The sequence below is a fragment of the Canis lupus genome, chromosome 7 (genome assembly GCF_003254725.2).
Source record: "Canis lupus dingo isolate Sandy chromosome 7, ASM325472v2, whole genome shotgun sequence".
Classification (NCBI taxonomy): Eukaryota; Metazoa; Chordata; class Mammalia; order Carnivora; family Canidae; genus Canis; species Canis lupus.
The window spans coordinates 71,237-94,315 of record NC_064249.1 but is presented as its reverse complement, the minus strand read 5'-3'; the positions used below and the strand labels follow the sequence as shown (position 1 = coordinate 94,315).

General features: G+C 62.5%; 3 protein-coding genes across 6 annotated transcripts in view; 1 reads left to right on the top strand and 2 right to left on the bottom strand.

The window, feature by feature from the left end:
• Positions 1-3,693, top strand: part of ADORA1 (adenosine A1 receptor) — a 28,154-nt gene extending 24,461 nt beyond the window's left edge. For 2 of the 3 annotated variants that reach the window (XM_025458463.3, XM_035718752.2), the window contains exon 2: positions 1,856-3,693. In XM_025458463.3, coding sequence (XP_025314248.1) covers positions 1,856-2,495 — 640 coding nt within the window. In that variant the 3' untranslated portion in view covers positions 2,496-3,693. Of the gene's footprint in view, positions 1-182; positions 1,303-1,855 lie in introns of those variants that run through there. The other variant, XM_049111963.1, reaches the window with a different exon arrangement.
• Positions 3,694-4,032: 339 nt separating this feature from the next.
• MYBPH (myosin binding protein H) lies at positions 4,033-13,213 on the bottom strand. Its single transcript, XM_025458460.3, has 12 exons — positions 13,008-13,213; positions 11,881-12,903; positions 11,652-11,786; positions 10,789-10,956; positions 8,299-8,387; positions 7,739-7,934; positions 7,422-7,561; positions 6,736-6,895; positions 5,355-5,491; positions 5,032-5,224; positions 4,709-4,753; positions 4,033-4,302 (listed from the first exon to the last, which is right to left on the bottom strand). The coding sequence occupies exons 2-11, from the start codon at positions 12,089-12,091 to the stop codon at positions 4,737-4,739; spliced, it is 1,446 nt and encodes a 481-aa protein (XP_025314245.1). The 5' UTR covers positions 12,092-12,903; positions 13,008-13,213; the 3' UTR covers positions 4,033-4,302; positions 4,709-4,736.
• A 1,889-nt stretch (positions 13,214-15,102) lies between these two features.
• On the bottom strand, positions 15,103-22,357 carry CHI3L1 (chitinase 3 like 1). 2 transcript variants are annotated; one of them, XM_025458462.3, is made up of 10 exons: positions 22,189-22,357; positions 21,887-21,916; positions 20,807-21,008; positions 20,274-20,330; positions 19,360-19,510; positions 18,396-18,520; positions 17,241-17,364; positions 16,595-16,777; positions 15,877-16,037; positions 15,103-15,728 (listed from the first exon to the last, which is right to left on the bottom strand). In XM_025458462.3, the coding sequence occupies exons 1-10, from the start codon at positions 22,211-22,213 to the stop codon at positions 15,716-15,718; spliced, it is 1,071 nt and encodes a 356-aa protein (XP_025314247.1). In that variant the 5' UTR covers positions 22,214-22,357; the 3' UTR covers positions 15,103-15,715. The 2 variants fall into 2 exon arrangements, with proteins under 2 accessions (XP_025314247.1, XP_025314246.1); XM_025458461.3 differs by having other exon boundaries at positions 15,877-15,993; positions 22,189-22,351.
• Positions 22,358-23,079: the final 722 nt, after the last annotated feature.

Below are 23,079 nucleotides of genomic sequence, written 5' to 3'. Positions count from 1 at the left end.
GTCTCATCTGGTCCTACTTTCTTTTTTTTTTTAAGATTTTATTTATTTATTCATGAGAGACAGAGAGAGAGAGAGGCAGAGACACAGGCAGAGGGAGAAGCAGGCTCCATGCAGGGAGCCCGATGTGGGACTCGATCCTAGGACCCCAGGATCACACCCTGAGCCGAAGGTGGCTCTAAACCGCTGAGCCACCAGGGCTGCCCTAGTCCTACTTTCTGAAGCGGGATTCACTGCCTCATTTTACAGAGCAAGAGTTGATTGATGTAGTAGTTGCACCTTCTAACCTCTGGCTCCCCGGGTGTGCACCAGGCTCTCCATCCCACTGGGGATCCAAGAGGCAGGAAGGGCTTCAGTTACAAGATAATAAAGATTGTGTGTAAGAAAAGTTAAAGAGGTACAAGGGAACTGGTGCTTTGGGGACACAAGGACCCTATGATCGCAGAATGGGTGAGGAGGCGCCACACTGAGGTGCTGGAGTCATCTAGGTTCCTCCTTGTCCCCACTGGAATGATGAGGACATTGGAAAAGAGGTTCCGAAGGTCCCTCCTAGTTCTTGCTCCCTAGATGGGGCGAGGGGGCTGCTTTCTCCCATCCCCCAAGCCGTTCCCCTGCCCATACCTGCAAAACCTTCCCAGGGGGAAAGGGTCCAGGTGAGAAGGGCCTTAAGTATCTCATCCCTGTGGAGAGGAAAGCCACAAATTCTGCAGGCACAGGAGTCGGAGCGAGGCCTCCTGGGTCTCGGGGGCTCTTCACACGCTCAGGAGGGCTCCCTGTCCATCTCAGGAGCTGCCCTGGAAAATAACGACTGGGCCCGCGGTGCCTCCTGGGCGCAGAGTGGGCGGCCCCGGGCCCCAACCCCCGGTCCAAGGCGGCCTCTGGGCGGAGGACGAGCTGCCTGCTGCTGTAAAGGGAAGTGGGGAGCCCCCAGGACGTTGGCGCCCTCCGCCCTGGGGGGGCACAGTCGCCGCCCGCGGGCAGCCTTGTCTGTCTTCTGTATCAGCCATGCGGTTCCATTTTCTGAGTGTCATGACCGGAGGAGGCCTGGGCAGGGGGATCCCCTGGACTGACCTGTTCATTCCCTCAAGGGACAATGACAGCCGTAGCCGTCTTGTGTGTTTATGTCCGTGTTGTCTCTCTCTTTGTCCAAAATGTGAGCGCAGAGGGCCGGGCCCTCCCTCCCTCAGCGCCCCGCACGGAGGGCGCCAGCGTTGGGTTTGGCTGAGTGGACTCACCCATGCACGCGTCCATGCAAGGGCCCTGCTTGTAGCAGATGCTGCGTGAACGTCGGTTCTCCTTCCCGAGGTAACCCTGTTAGCTTGGGGAGCTCCGGCCCCCCTGGAGATGAGCACTGGGCAGTGATTGGAAGGGGAAGGGGAGTAGGGGCGCTGGCAGGGCCTGGGTCAGAGCGCAGGGGGGAGGCGTGCAGGGCCATCTGGTCTCCGGGGAAGAGCGCGCAGTCCTCACTGGCTGGCTTTGCCAGTGTAGACGAGGAAGCACAGCCAAGTGCTGTCGCGGGCGCCATCGCCGAAGCTTCCCCTCGTCCCAGGAGCTGCTGCCGCAGCGTGACATGACCTTGCGTGTCGGGGTGAGCGCCGGGGGTTTACTGCGCTGGTCTGGGAGCTCCTCGGGGGCGGTCCTGGGCTACCTTCTGTGATGGTTCTGTCTTGAGTTTTAGTCCGTCCGATGTTCCCGCCGAGCAGGTTCCCGCCCGCCCGCCTGGCCCAGATCTCAGCTCCTGGCCTCGACCTCTGCCCGAGCCCTGCGTCCCGCTCTCAGCCCCAGTGGGACAGCCCCGCCTGGAGAGCCCGGGCCGGTGGAGCCTGGGGTGGGGACTCACGCTATGCCCTCCCCCCAGGTACAAGACGGTGGTGACTCCGCGGAGGGCGGCGGTGGCCATCGCCGGCTGCTGGATCCTGTCCTTCGTGGTGGGCCTGACCCCGCTGTTCGGCTGGAACAGGCTGGGGGAGGCGCAGCGGGCCTGGGCGGCCAACGGCAGCGGCGGCGAGCCCGTGATCAAATGCGAGTTCGAGAAGGTCATCAGCATGGAGTACATGGTCTACTTCAACTTCTTCGTGTGGGTGCTGCCCCCGCTGCTGCTCATGGTCCTCATCTACCTGGAGGTCTTCTATCTGATCCGGAGGCAGCTCGGCAAGAAGGTGTCGGCCTCCTCTGGCGACCCGCAGAAGTACTACGGGAAGGAGCTGAAGATCGCCAAGTCGCTGGCCCTCATCCTCTTCCTCTTCGCCCTCAGCTGGCTGCCCTTGCACATCCTCAACTGCATCACCCTCTTCTGCCCCTCCTGCCGGAAGCCCAGCATCCTCATGTACATCGCCATCTTCCTCACGCACGGCAACTCGGCCATGAACCCCATCGTCTACGCCTTCCGCATCCAGAAGTTCCGGGTCACCTTCCTTAAGATCTGGAATGACCACTTCCGCTGCCAGCCCACGCCCCCCGTCGACGAGGACCCCCCAGAGGAGGCGCCCCACGACTAGACGCCACCTTCTCCCGCCTGCCCACGTCGGGGGCGTCTCCGCCCCGGCCCACCCCCCCACTGACCCACTCCTGAGCCCTCCCGGCTGGGCTGCGGGGTGTGGGCGCCTGCACCTTGGGTCCTAGAGGAGGTTTGGGAGGACGGCCCACGGCGAAGGAACCGGGTGCCCTGAGGAGACGGAGAAAGTGGCTCGAGCCTCCCCAGCTGTGTGACCGGCCCACGGGCAGCCCGGTGCTTCAGGCCAGACGGACCTGGGGACACTGGGGCTGCGGGGGTCCCGTGGGCCCGGAAGGCAAGCTTGGGCTCCCGTGGAGGTCAGGGAGCCCGCTTGTCGCTGGTGCTGCTGCTGAAGCCCTGGAACAGAGCCCGAGGACGGGGGAGGTCCCCTCCGAGATGCAGGGGATGGAGAGAAGCTGGACATCAAGGTCTTGCTTCCTCTCCTGTTCTGTAGAAGGTGGGAGAGCCCCTGGGCAGGAATCAGGGGTCCTCAGCCCCTGCCTCCCGGGACCCTGAGCTCCTAGCCACGCTGGGTGCCGGGGGCCTGCCCCTCTTGCCCCAGGGCAACCGGGTTTGCACTTGGGATGGGCGGGAAGAGCGGGTCCAGAAATCATTCCCAACCTTTACTTGATCCTCCACCAGCCCCTGGCCCCTGTCGAAGGGCCTGCCACACACAGCCACCAGGTGGCAGCCCCGCGCCGGCTCAGCCGAGCCCCCCAGGAGCGGGAGCAGCGGGGCTGTGAGGGGCCACCTGGGCTACCGCCCCATTAGCCCTAGAGGATGCCTGCACTCTCCTAAGTGACACTGGCTGCTGCTTCTGGGCCGGGGACAGGGGGGCGCAGCCTCCGGCCTTGCGAGCGCTGCCCGTGGGCGCTCCCGGTGTGACTTGGCACAGGCTGCACCGCCTGAGGCTGAGGCAGGAAGGTCTTGCTGGCATTTAAATACCCTCAGGACCCCTGGCACTTAGCAGTTTCCAGGGCCTTTGGGGCTCTGCACGGTCTAGATGGGCTTTAGCGCATCCAGGGAAGGGTCCGCCCTCTGCCAAGCTCAGGGCCCGGGGCCCTTGTCCAGGGGGTGGGGGCGGGGTTCGGAGTGTGAACAGCAGCTCTAGGCCTGGATTCCAGACCCTTCCCTTTCTCAGAGGTAGGCTCTTCCCTGGCTCCCAGGGGGGCCACCTTCTAATAAAAGACTGTGGGTCTTGACGGAGCGCTCACCCTTGACTCCCCACCTGCACCGCCGTCGGCTGAGGGGAGCAATGCGGGGGTCGGGGCGGGGGGAAGCGGGGACGCGTCAGAACAAGGAGGGTTCCAGAGCAGTGCGTCTGTTCCTATAGTTATGCTCTCGGCCGAGCACACCCTGAACATGAAGGCACGATCCTAAAAAATCTCACATCTGGAGAGCCCCGTGGCATCCGGAGTCCCTCCCACCAGCACGTTCCTCCAGGTGTCATGTGTGGAGACCCCCTCAGCTGACGCATTCACCCCGCTCACGGTGACACGGCGCCTCCCATCGCCGGGGTGCTCACTGTCACGGAGGCCCCACACGGTAACACCACACACCTTTATTTGAGTGGCTCTCACCCAGAGCGCGACTCTGCAGGGCACCCCAGTCTTTGCACCTTCCGGGCCCCTCACGCCCAGGGAGCCTGGCCTTGGCCCTGCCAGGCCTACCCTGGCTTCTGGGCTCCAGCCTCTGGGGGGGAAGAGGCTAGGCAGGTATTGGGGGCAAAGCCATCAGCCGTCACCATGGAAACTGGGCTCTGGGGCATGATCCTGAGCCTGGCGGGCCCCGGCTCCCCAAGTCTGCAGCACCTGCCAGAGAACATGCTGCATGAGCCTGGTGCTGGGCAGCCCTGGGCCCCACCGCCCTGCTGAAGACATGAGCCGGGGCAGAGGGACGCAGCCCCCCGTCCTTCCCAGGCCCCCTGTCCTATGCACACAAGGCCACCGCGGCTCCGGGAGGCCTCCCAACTGGTCCAGAGCCTCCCAACCACCTTGGGGTGGGGGGGACTCAGGTCCTTGTTCCCACTTTGCTGACAAGGGGAGCCAAGGGAATGCCCTGGCCGGGGGCACTCAGAGCCAGGCCTGGACGCCTGTCCTATGCGCACCCAGCCCGGGACTGCGGGTTTGTCTCCATGGGCGACTACCACCTTCCCCTGTACCCCCCACCCCTGTTCTGGGCTCTGCACACCCCGAGGCAGAGGGTCCAACCATTTACCGTCCTCATCGCAGCCTCCTGTCGCTCCTCAGTGTGTGGCTGACGCTGGAAGAGATGCCACAGTCAGAGTGGGGGACCCAAGCCCAAGCTGGGGGTCATGGGAGGAGAGGGGCTCCAAGCAGCCCAAGTGGCAGACTCAGCTACCTCCTTCACCCACGTGGGGCCGTCCTCCCGCTTGGGAAATCCTTCTGCCAGCTGGCCCTCTCTGTCTTTGCTGTCCCATTGTCTTGCCTCGATTGCAGGCACCCAGGCTCGTCGTGCCCAGCAGGAGAGGAGGTGGCCTCTATTAAGGGACCACCCCTGGGGAAGGACTTTCTTCTTACCTTTACCTTTGACCTCCAGCCGGCAGTCCACAGACGCCTCCCCTAGCACATTGATGGCCTTGCAGGTGTAGACGCCCGAATCAAAGGGGCTGGGCTTACGGATCTCCAGAGTGCAGACGCCTTGCTCCGAGAGGGCACGGTATTTGGGGTCACCCTGGATGTCCATGTTGTTTTTCATCCAGATGATCTTGGGCTGGGGGGGCGCGGGCAGAGGAGGGCCGAGGAGGTGATGGGCTGGGTTGGGCTTGGAAGGAGCTGCCTGGGAGACTCCGCAAGCCCCCCACCCCCCCATCCCCCCCGGCACAGCGGGGCCTGGCCCTCACCTTGGGCGATGCTCGGACACTGCAGAAGAGCTGCGTGCTGTAGCCAGGGGTGGAGGTGTGGTCAGCCAGGGGCTGGGTAAACGACGGGGCTTCGGAGAAGTCTCGCTCCACAAACCCTTTAGTTTTGGCAACAATATCTGGGTTCAGGAGACAAAGGGGGCAAATAGACCTCTTAGAGCTGACTTCATCCATTTTCCGAAAATAATCACTCTAGCGTACAGTTGGGTCGTCTCACTTAACCTACATGGCATCCCTCTGCAAGGGCGTCTCTGTTATCGCTACCGGACAGATGGGAAATTAAGGCCCTTCATGGGTGAGCGAGTTGCCCAACATCACTTGGTGAGTTTGGGGCCAAATGATAGGAAATCACATGATGACCATGGCTCCGGGCAGAGAGCCGACGGCCTGGAAGAGGATCTTGGCATCACAGGGGCAGGAGACAAACCATTGCATTGCTGCTGTGGGATAAAGGAGCCGCGGGCAGGACCCTGGGCCCCCGGGGCCTTCGGGGAGCCCGGCATGGCCACCATGTGAGAACTTAGAGACAGACGGTCTCAGAGAGGCAGAGGAAAGCCGTGACCGTGCCTAGGTGGTCGGGGAGGGGACGGGAGGCAACGAGCAGGGAAACGGGCCAGATGAGATGCTCTTGGCCAAGGCTGGGAACTTGCAACCCAGAAAGACCACATTTCGTCTCTGTTGTCTTTGGAAACCTGGCTGACTTTCCTTTTTTAAACCAGAATTTCTTCCTAATTCTGTGCAGCACAGGCTGGTGTTAAAAAGAGTGTGCCTTCCGGAGCCCACACAGACTCCGTGCGGCAGGGGGGCCTGGAAATGGCAGGGTGGCGGGGAGCAAGGTCTTGGCATTTCGTATTTGACGCAAGCAGGTCACGGGGCCGTGTGGAGACAGTAAATACCCGTATCTCTCCTGTCCATCTGGGTGCCGTTCTATTGGGGTCAGGAGGCTTGTGTTGTAGCCGACTCACCGGGCTCCACCCACCCACGCACACACTAGGCCCCGGAGGAGCTCCCCGCAGCTCCCCAGGAGCACCCTGCACACGAGCCCCAGTGACCGCTGTGAGGCTGGCGGCCACCAGCAGCTTCAGAACAAGCGTACAGCCTCCCACGGGGTGCATCTCCTTTGCATGGGCTTGTTGTGATGTGTTTGTTAAGATCGATCGACCACATCCTATTTCTTTACAGTCCCTCGTGTGAATGCATGAGCGTGTGCGTAACTGTGCGGTGGGCGTACAGGGGGCACAGCGAACGCTCTGGCGAGCAGCACCCATGAGAGGCTCACCGGGAGGGATGCTGATGCTCTGCAAAGGCCGAGCTGGGGGCTGGGGCAGGCCCGGCTTGGTGTTGGTCCCACACCCGGACCCACCTGCCTTCTGGATGCGGGCTAGCTCCTTGGTGGTCGCGGCCGTGGCACTGAGCCCGCACTGGTTCTCCGAGAAGACCCGAAAGGAGTAGGCGTTTCCCACGATGAGGTCAGAGATGGTGCAGGTGGTCGGGTGGTAGCGCTCCAGCACCGTGAACCATTGCTGCGGGGACCCCGGGCCCGTCACCCTCTCCTCTGACTCCTGTGCTCCCCATCTCGCTCACCCTGTGGCCCCTTCCAGGCCCTACCCCTAGGGGGCTGAGCCATCCAGCGTTGGGAGAGGGGGTTCCTGGATCACTCCGATGACCTCCCGGGGGTCCTCAGAGAATTCTAAATTCCTACTGCTCCAAGAGGACCTGCAGACTCAGAATCACCTGGGAACCTCTTGCAAGCCAGGATTCAGCTCCAGCCCCAGACCTACTTAATTAAGGGCACCAGACCAGGTGATTCATAGGTACACTACCCTCCCAGAAGCTGCTCTAGACCTTGAAGGGCCTCAGAGAGCCCCCACTGCAGCCCTCAGGAGGCCACGAGGCCCAGAGAGGGAAGGGGTCTTGCTAAAAAAAAACACCACTTGAGGAGTCAGGCTAGCAGTGGTTAGAGGAGAACTCGGCCCCTGGACTCTTGGAGGGCTGGGCCTTGGGGGCCACCTTGGTCGCTTCCCCACCCGTCGGCCCCAGCAGCCTCACCCCTGTCTTCCTGTCTGCCTTCTGCACCGTGTACCCCAGGAGCTCTGTGTTGCCTGTGTCCTGAGGCGGCATCCACTCAAGGGCAGCGTTGCAGCCCCAGACGTCCAGTAGCCGGATGCTGCTGGGGGGTCCAGGTTTCTCTGCAGGACCAGAGCGTGAGGGGGGATGAGGGGGATGCCAGGGCTTGCCGCAAAATCTCCACCCCCAAGATTGGGCTCCTGTCACACTCCCTGGCCCAGTCCCATCAGCGTCAGCTCTGGTAGGAGGTGGGGTCTCAAGGTCCCAGCCGGGCAGCCCTGCCTCCCCTGGCCCCGTACCAATCACCAGGATGTCGATGGCTGCCTTGGCCTCCAAGCCTTCCAGACGCATGGTGAGCTCGTAGCAGCCGGAGTCGGAGCGCTGGGCCGAGCGGATGAAGAGGATGGAGTCCTGGTCCCCGGTGCGCACATTCACCCGCTGGGCGTCCAGAGCGTGGCCGTCGTGGGTCCAAGATGCCTGAGGCTTGGGACTCCCCTGCGGGGAGGAGCTCTCAGGGAAGGTGCAGGAGGCACTGGCACCCCCAGCCCCTCTCAACTCCGGGGATCTCTGGAGTTGTGCTCGGGGGAGCTGGCCCGGCAGCCCTTCCCGGGAGGGGCAGCGGAGGCTGGAGTCCTGGGTGCCACTCAGCCTCATTTTCCAGGTGTCCAGCCAGCCTGGGACACAGGCTGAGGAGTCACAGCTGAGGCGGGTGTACAACAGAGGGACCGTGAAGCTATCTGGGTGGGTCATAGGCCTGACCTCATGGGGACCCTGACGTTTCCTGGGCTCCTCCGACACACGCCATGTGGTGGCTGTGATTTCCACCCAGGCTGTTGTCCTGGGCAGGAGCCGTACGTACCTGGAAGGGAATCTGCAGGTTGACGGTCTCTCCCACCTGGCGGATGTAGGTCTGACGAAGGTGGCGGGGGACTCGGATCTTGGGGGGCTCTGCGTCAGAGGGAGGGTCTAGGCTTAGCACACATGGGGTTGCTGGCTGGAAGCTACTGTGCAGGCTCAGGAAACCCCTGGGAAGGTCCCCCCGGGGGGGGGGGGCAGGGGGCTCCTGGCAGGTGCGGGGCTGCCTGCCTGTGGGAAGCGCAGCTCCAGGGGCCCGGATCCCCCAGGGCGGGCCGGGAGCTGAGAGCTGGGAGGTTCCGGGAGGGCAGGGCTCCTTGGTGTGAACCCGTAAGCATCCCGGGCACTCCCTCCGTGCCCTGACCCTGCCAGGCTGGCATTTGCCCCACAGCCCAGGCATTCCAGGGCTCAGCTGGGGCCTGGCGGGCTCCTTGGTGCCCCCAGTGGGGAGCGGGTGCTGCACCTGTCGCCAGCCTTCCCCCTCCTAACCCAGCTCCCTCCATTGCACAGCAACCCAGAACCTCCAGAGAGGCTCCTGTGGGACCCATGTGCCCGTCTCTGCGTGGGAGGCCGTAGGGGAGGGTTGGGATCTTCCCCTAGATGGGGCCGAGCACGTGCACCCTCTTCTTCCTCTGTCACCTCCCCCACTACCTTTCAGTCTCACGGTTGGAAATATCACTGAAGTATCACTTCCGTCCTTGTCCCCTGGATGGCAGGGAGCTCCCACTCTGACCACCACCTAATCAGGTGCAAGCACCAAAGCCATCGGGCCTTCCCGGGGAGGCTGCGCGGCCCCTGCCCTCCACCCCCCTTCCCGGGTCTGGGGGCAGGAGTGGTGGTAGCTGAGGCTCCTCGGCAGCAAACAGGTGGCAGCAGTTGGTCGGTGGCACACAGGCTGCAGGGGAGGAGGTGGCGAGAAGGAACACTGTGTCTCCGAGGATTAGCTGTGCAGGCGCTTGGCCCGGGAGCCTAAGGAGTGGAGGCTCCAGGGGCAGCTGCGGGGGCCGGGAATGCTTGGCAGCTGCAGGTGGCTAAGGAGGGACAGCTGAGCAGCCCAGGATTCTGGGCGAAGTCCCCACCCCGCCTGCGCGCGAGGAGGGCCTGGCTGGTCCCTGTTGCCCGTGGCATCCTCCCCCCTCTTCTCTCCAGGAAATCCCCTTCTCTCCTGCCGGAGGAACTTTAATGGAGTTGTGAGTGCTGAGTCCGGCCGGCTCCTTGAGCGCCGGGCCATGCGGTACAGGGCCCCAGCCTCCGTGCGCCCCCCCCCCCCCCCCCCCCCGAGTCTGAGCTCCCTGGGGCAGGCCCAGGACCCTCCAGCACCTCCAGGCTAGAGTTGACGCGTCCCTGCTGTGGCTGCCGGCGGGGGGGGGGTGGGGGGTGGGGGGGGCGGTCCTGTCTCACCCAGACTCGAAGGGCAGGAGGGTCCCCGAGAGGACCCCATAACTCTTGGGGGCATGTCACTGGCCCTGTGTGCGAGGCCGGTCCTGGCGTTGCTGCTAACGGGGTGGGTGATCTCAAGGCGGTCCCTGGGCCCCCCGGACAGGTGCGGCTTGGATGCACCGGCGGCCACAGCCTGTGGCTCTGACCTCCCTTGCCCCAGGGCCCCCATCTCTTGGGCCTTGAGGTTGAGAAGTATTTCCTTGAATCGAACTTGACCCCTGCCGTGGCCCCGAAGCCCCCTTGTTTTGGAGGCCTCGTTCAAAACTGTGGGTGTGAAAAAAAAAAAACTGTGGGTGTGGAAGAACAAGAAGGAAGGCGGAGAGGGCTCGGGCCACCTGCTGGCTTGTGTCGCTCTTCACCTTGGGCCCTGGGCTGTCCCCAGAGACCTCGGATCAGACCAAATGACTCACTGCCATTAACAGACCGAAACCCGATCGGCTCTGGGAAGGGAGCGAGGGCAGGTGGGAGGCTAATGCCCTGCAAATAGAACTGCAGCAAAGGGACGGCAGCTGCCCCCCAGCGCCCCGCTGCCCTCTGGGGACGGAGCAGGCTCCGTGGGCCCGCAGGCTCTCATCTTTCTCCCACTAGGGACTTGGTGGGATAAGAGGCAAGCAAAGACTTCTCTCTGTTCCAAAACCTTTGGGAGGACCTAGAACTCAGGCCATGTGACACGAGCAGAAAATGGGCAGGAAAGAAGCTCCCATGGCCGCTGGAGGGATTCAGATGAGCTGGGAGGAAGAGCAGAGCGGCTCTTAGCACTGGGAGGCCAAGGAGGCTGACCTGGGGAGCTTGAGCTTTCATTTCTGGGGGTCAGGGAGCCCCTCTCCCAATGCTTGGGGCTGGGCCCCTCAGGCGGACGGTCTCTTTGACCTCCTGAGGCTTGCAGCTGAGGAACCTGGAACTTTCTGGAGGCAGGGTGGGGAGAGCGTGAGGCTTGTGCACGTGCCGGGGGGAACGGGGAGGTGCCTGTTCTCTTTCCTCCGCCCGTTGGCCCACCTATCGATGAGGTGCCTGGGACGGGCTGGGGGGCAGGAGAGGAAAGGATGGGCTTTACCGATGATCTGCTGGATGTGGACGGGCTGTTTGAGCACCGCTGGTGGGCCGGCCCCCGCAGAGCTCACTGCAGCCACACGCAGGAAGAACTTGTCTCCCAGCGCCAGGTTCCGCACGGTCTGCTGAGTCACCATCACGGGCCGGGCGTTCACAGGCACCCACTCCGAGGCTGGGGAAAGCGACGGCACGGAAGGCCCCGGCTTCGTGACCATGGGCGCCCTACTCACCGGGGTTTTCCTTCTCCCTGGTGACCTGGGGAAGCTGACCCTCCTCCCATCCTGGGCCTTATTTCTCTCTTGCTCTCCTTCTCTGACTTCTTGTCAGATGGCACCAAAGACACCTGGTGTTAAAACCCAGGGAAGGTGGCCGGGGGAGGTGTGGCTACGGCCTGGAGAGGGCAGGACACATGTGCCAAGTCTACCGCAGGGTGGGCAAGGGCAGAAGCCAGGCTGACCTTGGCCACCACGGGGGTGAACAGGACGTGGGCCGCGGCCCTGGTCCCCTGATTCTCCCCACTGTCTCCCCTCAACTCCTGGCTTCCCTGGCCTCTACCTCCTGCCTGCCCTCCCCAAGCAGGCTCCTCTGCGACCCAGCGTCTCCACTTCTCATGAGAGCAGCACCCACTGGCCCCAACCCTTCTCTCTCTGTTACTCACCCAGAGGCTCCCCGGAGCTGGAGGACGGGGTGGGGGATCTCCCAAGGTCATTTGGACACCCCCTGCCTCAGCGGCACATGGGGCGAGCAACAGGTGGCAGGTGAGTGGCTGGAGGGGCCCACGTGCACTTCCTTCCTCTGTATCTGCCCCCAGGCTGGCCCAGCCAAGCCCACCTCCCCGGTGTCCGCAGGGCTTAGCCCAGAGCTCACCTCCCTCTCGGCAGAGCTCCAGCACGTAGCCCTGGAGTCCCAGCCTCCCCAGGCTCTCCGGAGGCTCCCAGCTCACGGTCACCGAGCTGTCACTCACATCCTCCACGGCCAGCAGCAGCGGGGCACTGGGCACGTCTGAGGGAGAAGTACGGGGAGCTGAGGAGGTCCACCCACCCCACTCTCCCTGCTATGCCTGCCCCCCTCCTCCACCTGCCCCACCTCTTGTCACCTTCACTGGGAGGTGCAGCTTTAGTGGCTGCGGGGGCTGCAGGGGCTGTGGGGGCAGTTGCCTGAGAGGCAGGCTCTGGAGGGGTGGGACTCCTGGTCGACTCCGATGCTGCCCCGTCTCTGGAGGGCTCTGCGGGGGGTGCCTGGGCAGGCTCAGAGCCAGTGTCCTCCGGACCACAGGTGGGGGCCTCCGAGGTGGCTTCTTCCGTCATTGCCGGGCTGGCTGGGGGCGGGCAGGCTGCAGTGGGCAGGGGTCAGCAGGGAGGGTCTGGGCCTCCAGGGTGCCCGGGACACCTAGGTCCAGGCTTATATAGTCCGGGGCTGCCCCACCCCCAGCCAAATGATGATTCCCAGCTGTGGGGTCAGGTCAGGCAGGGGGACTGGGGGGCAGGGAGACGCCTAGGCCAGGAATAGCTCTGGGGGAGGAACCGCAGGGTCCCTGGAGGAGCGTGCGACCTCGTCCATCACAGCAGTCAGGGTGTTGGTGCCGGATGGGAGGCGGGCACAGATGGGTGAGATGGGACATTGCCGGGAGCCCGTGCCAGGGACCAGCGCAGTGGGAACAAGAGCTTCCATCTGGAGGAGGAACCCAGACCAGGCTTTGGGTCTGGGCCTCTGTGGGGCCACTTGTACCCAGGGCTTCTCGGCCTGGGTGCTGGGACCCAGAGAGCCTGAGACGGCCTTCCCTGGGGAGCACGCCCGGCCTTGCTCCTGGGATCCCACAGTCCCCTTGGCCTCACGGTCCCTGCGCACTGTCACGTGCGCTGTGCTGGGTTGAGGGTTCTGGAGAGGGAGGGGGCTGGATGCCCAGGGTGAGGCTGCTTGGAGGAAGCTCTTCCAGCGCCGCGGCCCCAGGCCCCCTGTTATGTCACTGCCTCTGCTGGAGAGGCTGGATCAGACTCGGGCTCCCCAGTCCCGGTGACAGTCCCCTAGCCCTCGCAAGTGAGGTGAAGTCACCGGGCCCGGCCGGAAGAGACCCCAGAGGAGGGCAGCACTCTGACTCTTCGAAGCCGGGCGTGGGCATCTGCGAGGAGGGTAATGGGGTCAGTACCACCGAGTGTCCCCTCACTGATTCATTCACCCAATAAGACATTCAGGCTGGCAATCATTTAAGGAGCCTGAACATACCCCCGTGTCAGGAGGAGGGGAGGCCACAGAGCTGCCGTTGCCGGCGCGAGGGGTGGTCAGAGGCATCCCTTTGGAAAAAGTGAGGTGGCACCTGGTAAAAACAGAAAATGGGCCCATCTGCGGCCCAACAGCGACAGCCCTGGAAACATCACCCGCAAGCCCCGGAGACATGCTCGTGGACACGCCCAGCAGCATCACCTGTGGTAGCCCAAGCCGGGGCAGCAGCTGTCCCCCCACTGCGGAGCGCGCGCCCCCATAACCAGAATATGGGACCCGACGAACCAACTGCAGCTTGCCTGGGCGGGGGTGGGGGGCGGTGACGTGACAGATGGAACAACTTCCAGGCGAATGAAGGGAGGAAGGCTCACAGAGCGGCGGGACCCCCCCATGTTCGGTGCAAACACAGGCACCCCCAGGCTCCCTTCCTCCAGGGGCTTCTAGATGATGAGACCCCAGAGGGAGGCAGAGGGGTCAGGAGTGGCTGCCTGCAGGCGGAGGGATGGGGGGTCTGAGCTGGAGGGGTTTCGGGGACACTGCTGAGGTCTCATTTCCCATCCCGGGGGTGTGGGGTTTCACCGGTTCTCACCAGTCATTCTCTAAATGACACAAATCCATCTCGCACATTCTTTAGCGTGTATGGTATCTCCCAACATTTAAAAATAAATACACATGTCGTTGACTTAGGGCCCCCAGCCACACGCGGGCTGTCCCCCTTGCCCTGGGGCTCCTGTCGCTGCCGGCCATCTGTGGCAGAGTGGCCGCAGAGGGCCTGGGGAGCCCCGGGGTCCGGCCCGGCCTGGGTGCCTTGCCCTCTGCCAAGTGACTCAGTGTCCTGCCAGGCAGGAGGCGGGCCCCGGAGACCCGATCCCCATCCCTGGCCTCTGACTCCACAGCTATAAGTGAATGTGACTAACTCTGCCGGACCCTGAGTCAGCCCGGGGAGCCTGGCCCAGGCTGGGGGAAGGGTGGCTCCAGGGAGGAGGACGGGGCTGGGCTACCCTGGAGGGTGGGCAGCCCTGGGGTTTCGAAGACCCTCGTGTGGTGCGGTGGGCAAGGGGCAGGGGTTGGCGAGCACCCGGCCACCTGGCCCGCGATGTGCTGCCAGGTGCCCTCCTGCGGCTTTGGCCACGTTCTCACTTTCTTTGCCTTTAGTGACCTTGGGATCAGTTGCATCTGCCCAGCTCCAGCCGGTTCAGGTTTCAGGGTGGCCAATAGGTACCTCCTTCCCTACACCTCAAACCAGTGTCACAAATGGATAGTCCACACAGGAGGGAATCCACACAGAAATTCCCTTTGACTTTGGAGTGTGCATCTGGGCTCTGGACACAAGGGCTGCTGGGGGCCCTGGGAGATGCACAGAAACCTGATGAGAGCACTTCTACCTCGTCAAGGCTGGAAGCCTGGCTGGTCTTTGGAGCCCACCCCATGTAGTCCCATCCCACTGCCTGCCGGCTCGTGTCCCCAGCCAGCCTGAGGGCCCAGTGGGTCCCAAGAGGAGAGACGAGGGAGGCAGAGGGCTGAGCTGCGGCCCTAGGACACCTGTTTCAGACCAGCAATGGAGGGGGTCCTTAAGTTCATGAGCCACCTACGGCCTCCGGGAGTCTCCGAGGAGGCCGAAGAGCCTGCAGAGGCTCCAGCCTGGGCTGGGGGGAGGGTGCAGGAGGGCTCCGGGGTCTTCTTCTGGCCCTGAGTGGCTAGGGTCGGGGCTCTCTCACCTGGCCTTGGGTTGGCTCCCTACCCCTCCCAGGCGCTCAGAGATGAGGGTTTGGAATGAAGCGACTTCCTTCCTAGCACCTGCTACCCTCTGGGAAACAGAAGAGGCTTCTTTGAACAAGGAACTGCGTCAAGAGGCCTGGACTACGTCAATACCTGGAAAGCCGTCAGTCCTCCTGGGTTAAATCCTCGGTGGATGGATCTGAGGGGGTTGGCCCCCTTTTGGGGCTCTCTGGGGCCCAGAAGAGGCCAGGGGAGCCTCTCCTGCTGCACCTCCTACAAGCTCCAAGCCCCCAAGCCTCAGAGAGGAATGCGGAAGAGGCGAGGGAGGGGAGCCCCGGGAGCCCCGTGGGGCCACAGAGACGGGCCAAGCAAGCGCCAACACGCGAAAGCCCTGGTGCTTTATTGAGCCGCGGCTGCGGAATTAGGAAGGGGAAGTGGTGGGACATGGTCATGTTCCTGGCCGCAGGGTTTCAAGTTGGGCCCTGAGAGGGCGATTCGTGCGGCGGCTGCTTCGTGGGACGTGCTTGGCTGCGTGGGGCAGCACTGGCCAAATGGCCTTCTTTGGCAAGGACGCCTGGGGAGGGGGTCGAAGGCACCTCCGTGTGGGGCTGGGGCCATCGAGCATTTTCACGAATCCGAAGGGGTTGCTGAGCTGTGTCCCGCGCTCTGCCCTCCCCAGGCCCCAGCTGCCCAGGGCCCCCCTCTACCCGCTTGTGCACCGGAGCTGAGCTGGGGGCTCCTCTACGGGGGCCCAAGGCAGGGAGACTGAGGCTGGGGGGTGCTCAGCAGGGCGGGCGATAGGCTCCTGGCCAGCCAGAGCCAAGGGCGAGGGCATCCCTGCCCCCCCTGTGAGCAGGACACAGGCTAGGCCGCCGTGAGCGCATCCTTGATGGCACTGGTGAGGGGGAAGCGTGCAGCCCCACCACATAGGGTGCCCCGGAAGTCGTCCAGGTCCAGGGCCCACACCATGGCGCCAGCCAGCTGCCTGTTCCTCAGGTACTGCACCTGCGGGGAAGACCCACAGCGGGCAGAGCTGGGTTCCCCTGGGCTCCCTGAGGGACAGGACCAGCAGGCACCTCCAGGACCTCGTGCAGGGACCTGAATCCGGGCTCCCTTCCCCTCTTCATCCTGGGGTGAGGCCTTGAGAGCCTACCTTGTTTTTGACGCTCTCCTGGTCATCATACCCCACCCACTGGTTGCCCTTGGTGGCGTAGGGGACCTGCTGGCTGGTGAGCCTGTGGACCGAGGCTCCGCGGAGGAAGTCACAGATCTGAGCAGAGGACAGGGCAGGTGGCACGGAGAGCTGCGTGAGACCTTGCAGGGCACAGGGAGATGCCACTGCCCAAGTCTCCTTCAGTCCCTCGCTTCATCCTGCTCAGCTGCCCCCAGCCCCCAGCCCCCAGACTGCAGTCTTCATGCAAATTTATACAAACTAGATGCAAATGCCCCAGGGTCCTGGGGGTGCTGTAGCCTGAGGCCACTGGGGTGGGGGGTGGACTCTGGTTTGCTTCTGGCATCTTAGAGCGGGAGGAAACGAGGAGGTGGCACGAAGGGGCCCAAAGCGGTAGAGAGCAGCAGAGGGGTCCAGGCAAGGGAACCTGCCCTTCGACCATCGCTCTTTCCTGGGCTGGAAGGAAGACCTCAGCTAGGACCAGAGGGCCGCGTGGGAGCCAGGCAGGCAGCCAGGTGTGCCTGCAGGGGACTCGGGAGCAAGAGGCCTGACCTCTCCTCTTCTCCCTCCTCAGGGTGCTAGGTTCACCGGAACATAGTGTTTTACTCGCAAAGGAGCAAAAAGAGGGGGGCAGGGTGGGAGGCTCACCTCCTCGGGGCCTCTGAGTGTGTGAGGCTCTTACCTTCTCCCTAGCTCATACCTCATAGTAGGCCAGGATCCCCTCCTCCTTGGTGAACTGGCCTGATAATCCCGGCCCTGAGATGGGGGCACCCACACCGGTCTCAGAGGAGGCCAGAGTGAAGCTCCTTCCAAAGGTGGGGATGCCCATCAGCAGCTTATTGGCTGGGACCCCCAGCCTCAGCATGTAGCTCACGGCATAGTCCTGGGGAGGGGGGGGTTATGAGCTGTTAGTGTGCTGGTGGGGCAAGGTGGGCAAGACCGAACAGCTCCCACTGCTGCCCTGACCAGGGGCAGTTCCAGGTGTGCTGGGCATCTGGGATTCACTTCCTTCCAGGAGCTGATAATAGCAGTCTAGAGTGCATTTTGTAGTTCCATTCTCTAAAAATATTATCTTAGGTAGAGGAAGGGATTATTACCGTCAGCAGCCAATCGGGCTCAGGTTACCCAACAAGTGCAAGGCTGGCCTAGACTAGACTCTTGCCTCCTCCCTCCTGCAGCCATGGAGAACTCACAGACTATGGGCCTCAGTTTCCTCATCTGTGGAGTGGGCCCCATATGTCCTCCGTTGCAGGATTCCCCAGGTGTACAGGGCTGGTGTGTGAGCACAGGCAGGTGACAGGTCTCTGGGGCCCCCTCCTGGCCACCCACCCGCCTTCCAAGCTCACAGCATTGTTGAATCGGTCAGAACTTGCATCCATCTGGCCTCGGAACAGGGGGCTGTGGTGTCCGGTGGTCTGACGCCAGGCTCCGTGAAAGTCATAGCTCATAAGGCTGATGAAGTCCAGGTGTCTAGGGAAGAGAGGTCAGAGGGCGAGGCAGGAAATTAGAAAGTCTTACAGCCTCACGTCCATTCCCCAGCACGATGTGATGGGCAGCCAGGCAGGCCTTTAACCCCTAGAGCCCCGGATCCACTGTCCAGGCCGTGCCAGGGAGTGGGCTCCGGGCCCCGCAAGTGCGCCCAAGGCAAGGGTGGAGTTGCTCTGCTACGTCCCCAGCACACAGTCGGGAGCCGGCCTCCGTGTTTCCCTTCCACCCTCGTCTGCCCCTGCCACGTTCATCCTCCTGAAAGCAGATTGAACGTGGCATCAACACAAGGCCTGGTGGGGAAAGAGTTGGAGCAAAGGATGGCCTGAACCCACAGGCCACTGGGGCGGGGAGGAAGCTTTACACACGCATGTGGATTGCGTGGACATGAGCTTCAGGTGTTCGGGGCAGGTGGTCGAGAGCGATCTAGCTCCTTCCTCCTGAACGGTCGGTTTCAACACTGAGTCTACACCTCCCCAAGATCATAAAGAAGCTTCTGAAAAGTCATAGTGAAGAGCCTTCGTCTTTACTCCTGGGCTCCCTAAGGTCCGTGTCTGCTTCCACTGAGACATCAGCCCCTCCTGGCTGAGCACTGCTCATCCTCGTGTGCAGAAGAAGGCAGGGCGGCGAGGAGGGGTGAACAGGGAGGTGTATGTGTGTGAAGGTGCCTCGGGGTCTAGAAATGCCCAGTGTTGTTGCTGCTGTGCCGCGTCCCCAGTGGCCACACTCCGTGGAGGAAAGCCCCGGGCGGAGAACGTGCTCGGCGGTGATGGGCCAGATTGTGCAGCATTTCCTACTTCCTTTTCCGCAAATGCATTCATAGAGACCCTCTCAGCTGCGTAGCACGATACCCGCGTGAAAGAGGAGGGACAAGGATGACTGTGCCCCCTTTGATAGACGGGGAGACTGAGGCACAGAGAGCAGAAGTGACTACTTGCTCAAGGCCATACATCAAGTCTTTGGAAGAACGGCGGATTAGAAAGCCAGTCTCCTGACTCCGCGCGGAGGAGACTCACCGGGAGATCTGCGCCACGTCGTAGCCACTGTCGATGGTCACCTTCCCCGCAGACACTGCTGCGCTGAGCAGCAGAAGCTGCCCTGCTCCCGCCTGGGCTTCCCTCGCAAACTCAGCCTTCATTTCCTGGTCGAGAGAGAGAGAGAGAGAGAGAGAGAGACAGAGACAGAGACAGAGACAGAGAGAAAGAGAGAGAAAGGGGCCCCGGCTGTGAGAGGGAGTCTCTGGACACAGGCCAAGGTCTCCTCAAGGTAGCTGATCTTCCTCATCAGACGGGGCTTCAGGGGAGTGATAAACCGACCCATTGGTGGCCGCACCTTGGTCTCACCCACCCTTTTCCTAAAAAACCATTTGGACCAGTCACATCCGCACACCCCACACGTCCCCATCGATGCTCAGCTGCTGCCTGTCCCAGAGGGACCGTGAGGACAGACGGTGGTCCTCGTTGGCCCACAGATCGTGTTGGAAGAACTTTGTTTTTCAGTTTGTGTTTTGTTCATGCCAGTAAATGAGACCACAAAATTAAAGTGGTCTTTAAAATTAAAATAATGTTGGCACTATGGACAATTTGTTTAGACAATCAGTGTGCCCCTGGGTGATAGAAATGCTCGGGCCGCACCCTTCAGATACGGCCAAGGCAGTGCCTGCTGCGGATCAAACAGGTGGTAATGATGCTCCCTGCTCAGTAGGCAGTGATGGGTGACGGTGCGGGGGGTGCTCTGCTTGGTGCCCTCCGGCCTCTGCGGACCCCACCGCACCTCCAGCACAGTCACGAGATATCCCCCTTGTTGTCTAAGATCTCGGGGCACAGGCCAGTTGGTCCTTCCCTGGTTTGGGTCCCAGACCCCAGACCTCAGACCCCTGTCCTCCTGCCCTCGGGGGGCCAGCGGCTGAAGACAGCTCTGGCCCACCCCACTCCCTGGGGCCAGCCCCCCTCGCCCCCGCTCTCCCCGACCGACCAGCACCTTGACCAGTGTGGTGAAGTGGCGCTTGTCTCTCCGCTCGGGGTGGAGCCAGGCCAGGTCCAGCCCGTCGAAGCCGTGGGTTCGCAGAAACGGTGGCACTGACTTGATGAAAAGCCTGCGACTCTGGGTCTTGGAGGCTATTTTGGAAAATCTAGGGCCCAGATCACCCCGGGAGAGTGCTCAGCGCTGACCCGCTGGGGGCCATGGCTGTCTCCAGGGGTTTCTGAGGCCTTGGAAAGCAGGGGCCTGAACCCCAGCACCCCAGAGGGCATGGCTGGGGCAGGACCCACCTCCGGGCCCCTGAGACAGAGCTCTGGAGCGGCGGCTCCGGTTTCCAGGCCCTGCGATAACGCCTACTAGCCAAGCCACCTCGGAAAGTTCGCAGCCTGCATCTCAGTTTCCTTGTCTGTGAAGTGGGGACAATTGCTGTGTGCCCGGTGCTGCTGGGGGATCACCTGTGGTCGTGGCTGGGTGGGGTGCCTGATGCCCAGTGGTCACTCAGTAGGTGGGAGATATCAGAGCTGCGTCTGCCCCCCCCTTCACACCCTGCTCCAACCCTACCCACTTCAGGGAGTCCTCCAGGCTCTCTAACTCCCAACTTTTCCATTCTTTCCATCTCTCTCCTCCCAGTGCTTAGGGCAGTCTCTCCCAGAAGTTCTGTGTTTTCAACTTTGGGAGGCAGTAAATGGAGCATGGGCAGAGTCGGAAGACCAACTGGCAACGGGCTATGTGACTCTTGGCAAGGCCCTCTTCTTCTCCAGGCTCAGGTTTTGGGGCTGTTCACGGGGTGGGCGCCTGGCAACCATTTAGGCCCCTGTGCCTTATCAGTCTGGGGCTCTCAGGACCCTGCAGAGTGGGTGGGGAAGGTCTGTGCCTCCTCACCCCCATTCCATTCTCCGGGAGTTGGCTCCTACCTTTGAGAACCAAAGCTCCATCCTCCAACAGACAGGAGGGTCTTCAGGTTGGGGTTCCTGTGGGGCACAGGGAGGCAGGAGGGCTGGGTGGAATGAGGCTGTTGTAACATGAGTGGCCCCGGGGGTGGGAGGCTGCTGAAGGCTTTCAGCGCTGGGCGGGAGGGCCTCCCAACCACCCTGAGGTACGCGGCCCACGTTTGATCCCCTGAGTGGGGAAACCAGGATACGGCAAAATAGAGTCGTGAGCATTTCCCATGTTCCCTGGAGAGGCACCGCCAGTGGGGGAGAGGGCTGCCCCCCCCCCCACCCTGCCCCGGGAGCTCCACTAGGCTCCTTCTGTAGCCTGCCTTCGCCATCACCAGGTCTGGCCCAGCATGGGTGCTCATCACCTGCTCCCACGGAAGCCCGGGCCCTCGGATTCCCCAGCAGGGTCCCGGGGGCCGTCACCCGCGTCCCCAGCAGAGGTGCCGTGCCCTGAGACCAGCCGGTCTAGCCCTCCAACTCCCTCCTGTCCTGGCAGTCTGTGGCCCAACCTGCTCTTGAGTGTGTTCAGCGTGTCATAGAGCGTGACATCATTCCACTCCCAGGTGTCGATCTCGTTGTTGCTTATGTTGGCGAAGCTGTAGATGACGTGGGTGCAGAGGAAGGGGTCGATGGCATCGGGAAGGCAGCTCCCATCACCCTTCCGGTACTGGGACCAGTTGGTATAGTAGCAGACCAGTTTGTGTGCAGAGCCTGGAGAAGAAGCCTGGGGTGGGGCCTGAGCCAGGCCTGAGCCGGCGCCTCCGGCTGAGCCCTGCCCTGAGCGCAGGCCGGGCTGAGATGTGAGTCCAGTTAGAATTCTAAGCATAAGGCGCTGGCTCAGCTGCCCCCGCCTCTGATGAGAAGAAGGCCTATTCTGAAAATGCTTTGAGCAGATAAAATGCAGTGGGTAAGCATCCCGCAGATGTGCCCTGAGGGTGGGGGCTGGTGACTAAAGGTAAAATGGGACTCGGAGCAAGTAAAGAGGGCTTCCTGGAGGCAGTGGCCTGGAAGGAGAGGAGGCACCCAGCCCAGAACTGCCCTCAGGGTGGAGACTAAGGACCCCTGCAAGGGGTGGTCCATCTGGGATGCTCTGGCCGCTGCTTCCCTGCCTTCCTGCGGGACTGTCCCTAACTTGTCACCCACCCGGGATGGCGGTCCCCGGTGCCCCTCAGCCCGTCCCCCAGGGCGGGCACAGGCACAGAGGACCGGGAAGTCGTTCCTCTCCTCACCCTACGCCCTCCTGCTGCGGAGTGAGCCTTTCCCGCCCTCGTGGTTGCGGAGGAACAGTGGGCGTCCTCACCCAGGCTGCCCCTAGGCCCACCGCGGTGCCCACCAGGCCAAGACGGGTCCGCGCCCTCAGTGCACCAGAGCCTTTGGATGGATTTTATTTTGAAAAATTTCAAATGTACGGAAAAAATAGAGAAGAGCGTAGTAAGCATCCACATGCGTATCGCCTTGGTTTAGCAGCTGTTAGTGTTTCTGAGCCATTTGAATCACAGAAGCAGCTGGCAGGTGCTCCCCGCTGCCAGGACCGAGGCCCCCACGTCCCCTCCACATCGCCCTCCCGCGCCCATCCAGGGGTTACTTACAGCTCTGCAGCAGGATCAGGACCACAAAGCCTGGAGGGGAATCCAGAGTCAGGCCCCTGGGAGCACTTCCTGCCCTTCCTTCTGCTCCACCCCACCCAGGCAATGAGGCCTTAACACCAATTGCCCGGCCTCTGTCTCCTCCTCCTCCTCCCCCCTTCTTCCTCCCTTCAGTGACTCTGTTTCCCCTCCCTCCCCTCCCCAGGACAGAGGAGGCCAGCCCCTGTGTGCAGTGGCTCTGAGGGCTGTCTGGGGCTCTCAGCCCGAAAACCCACGACCAAGCCGGCCTTGAGTGCTGCAGGCACCTGTCTGAGCCGCCCTCAGAAGCATCCTGGCTGCAGTGGGTGGGGCCGTGGTGTGGCCGTGTCTCCTGCGACCTCAGCTCCTGAGTGCAGCTGCCTGGACGGGGCCTCTTCCCAGGGCCTCGCACTTCCTTTTTATACCTGTCCCATTCCACTCCCACTGGCCCCAAGACATCCCATTTATGGGAACTGAGCTGTGTTAAGGACGGAACTACCGGCTGGGACATGGCCTGGGAGGAGCATGGGGGCCACCAGGGGAAGATTGAGAAACCTTGGAGAGTTTTGAAAACCTGGGCCAGCTCTCGGGCGGGCAGCACCTGCCACCCACGATCCTGTCGGCGGTTCCGTGAGTGAGCCAGCCTCATTCCGAGACACCTCCCTCCCTTGCCGTCTTCCCGCACTGTCCCACACACACCCCTTTACCCCTTCACTTTTCTGCCTGCAATTTCCGGGCTTTTCTGGCAGCCTCTCCGTTGGCCTCACAGGGGGAAACCAGGCACCGCTGAGGTCCGTCACCCGCAGTGCCCCAAACAAGGCTGCAATTTACTCTCTTCCCCGGCCCGCAGCCCCGGCCTGATCTGCTCCCCTCTCGGGCTGTCTCTCTCCAAGCCTCTTTCCCACCAGCCTGGCCTGAGACTCAGGTGAGGGTTGGCAGCCTTTTAGCAGTTGCTGTGCTGATTATGTAAGAGAGAGCTGGGGAGGAGTGGGAAAGCCACCCCGTAGGCTGCTCTGGGGCCCTATGCCATTTGGCTTCCTTTTTGGGATTCCAGTTCCAGGGAGCCAATGGGGATCCTCACAAGCTTGGGGCTGCAGTGAAGAACCAAGGAGCAAATTCCCACAGGTCCAGATCTCCCCCAGGAGCAGATAATCCCAGAAGATTGATAACCTCCCTAA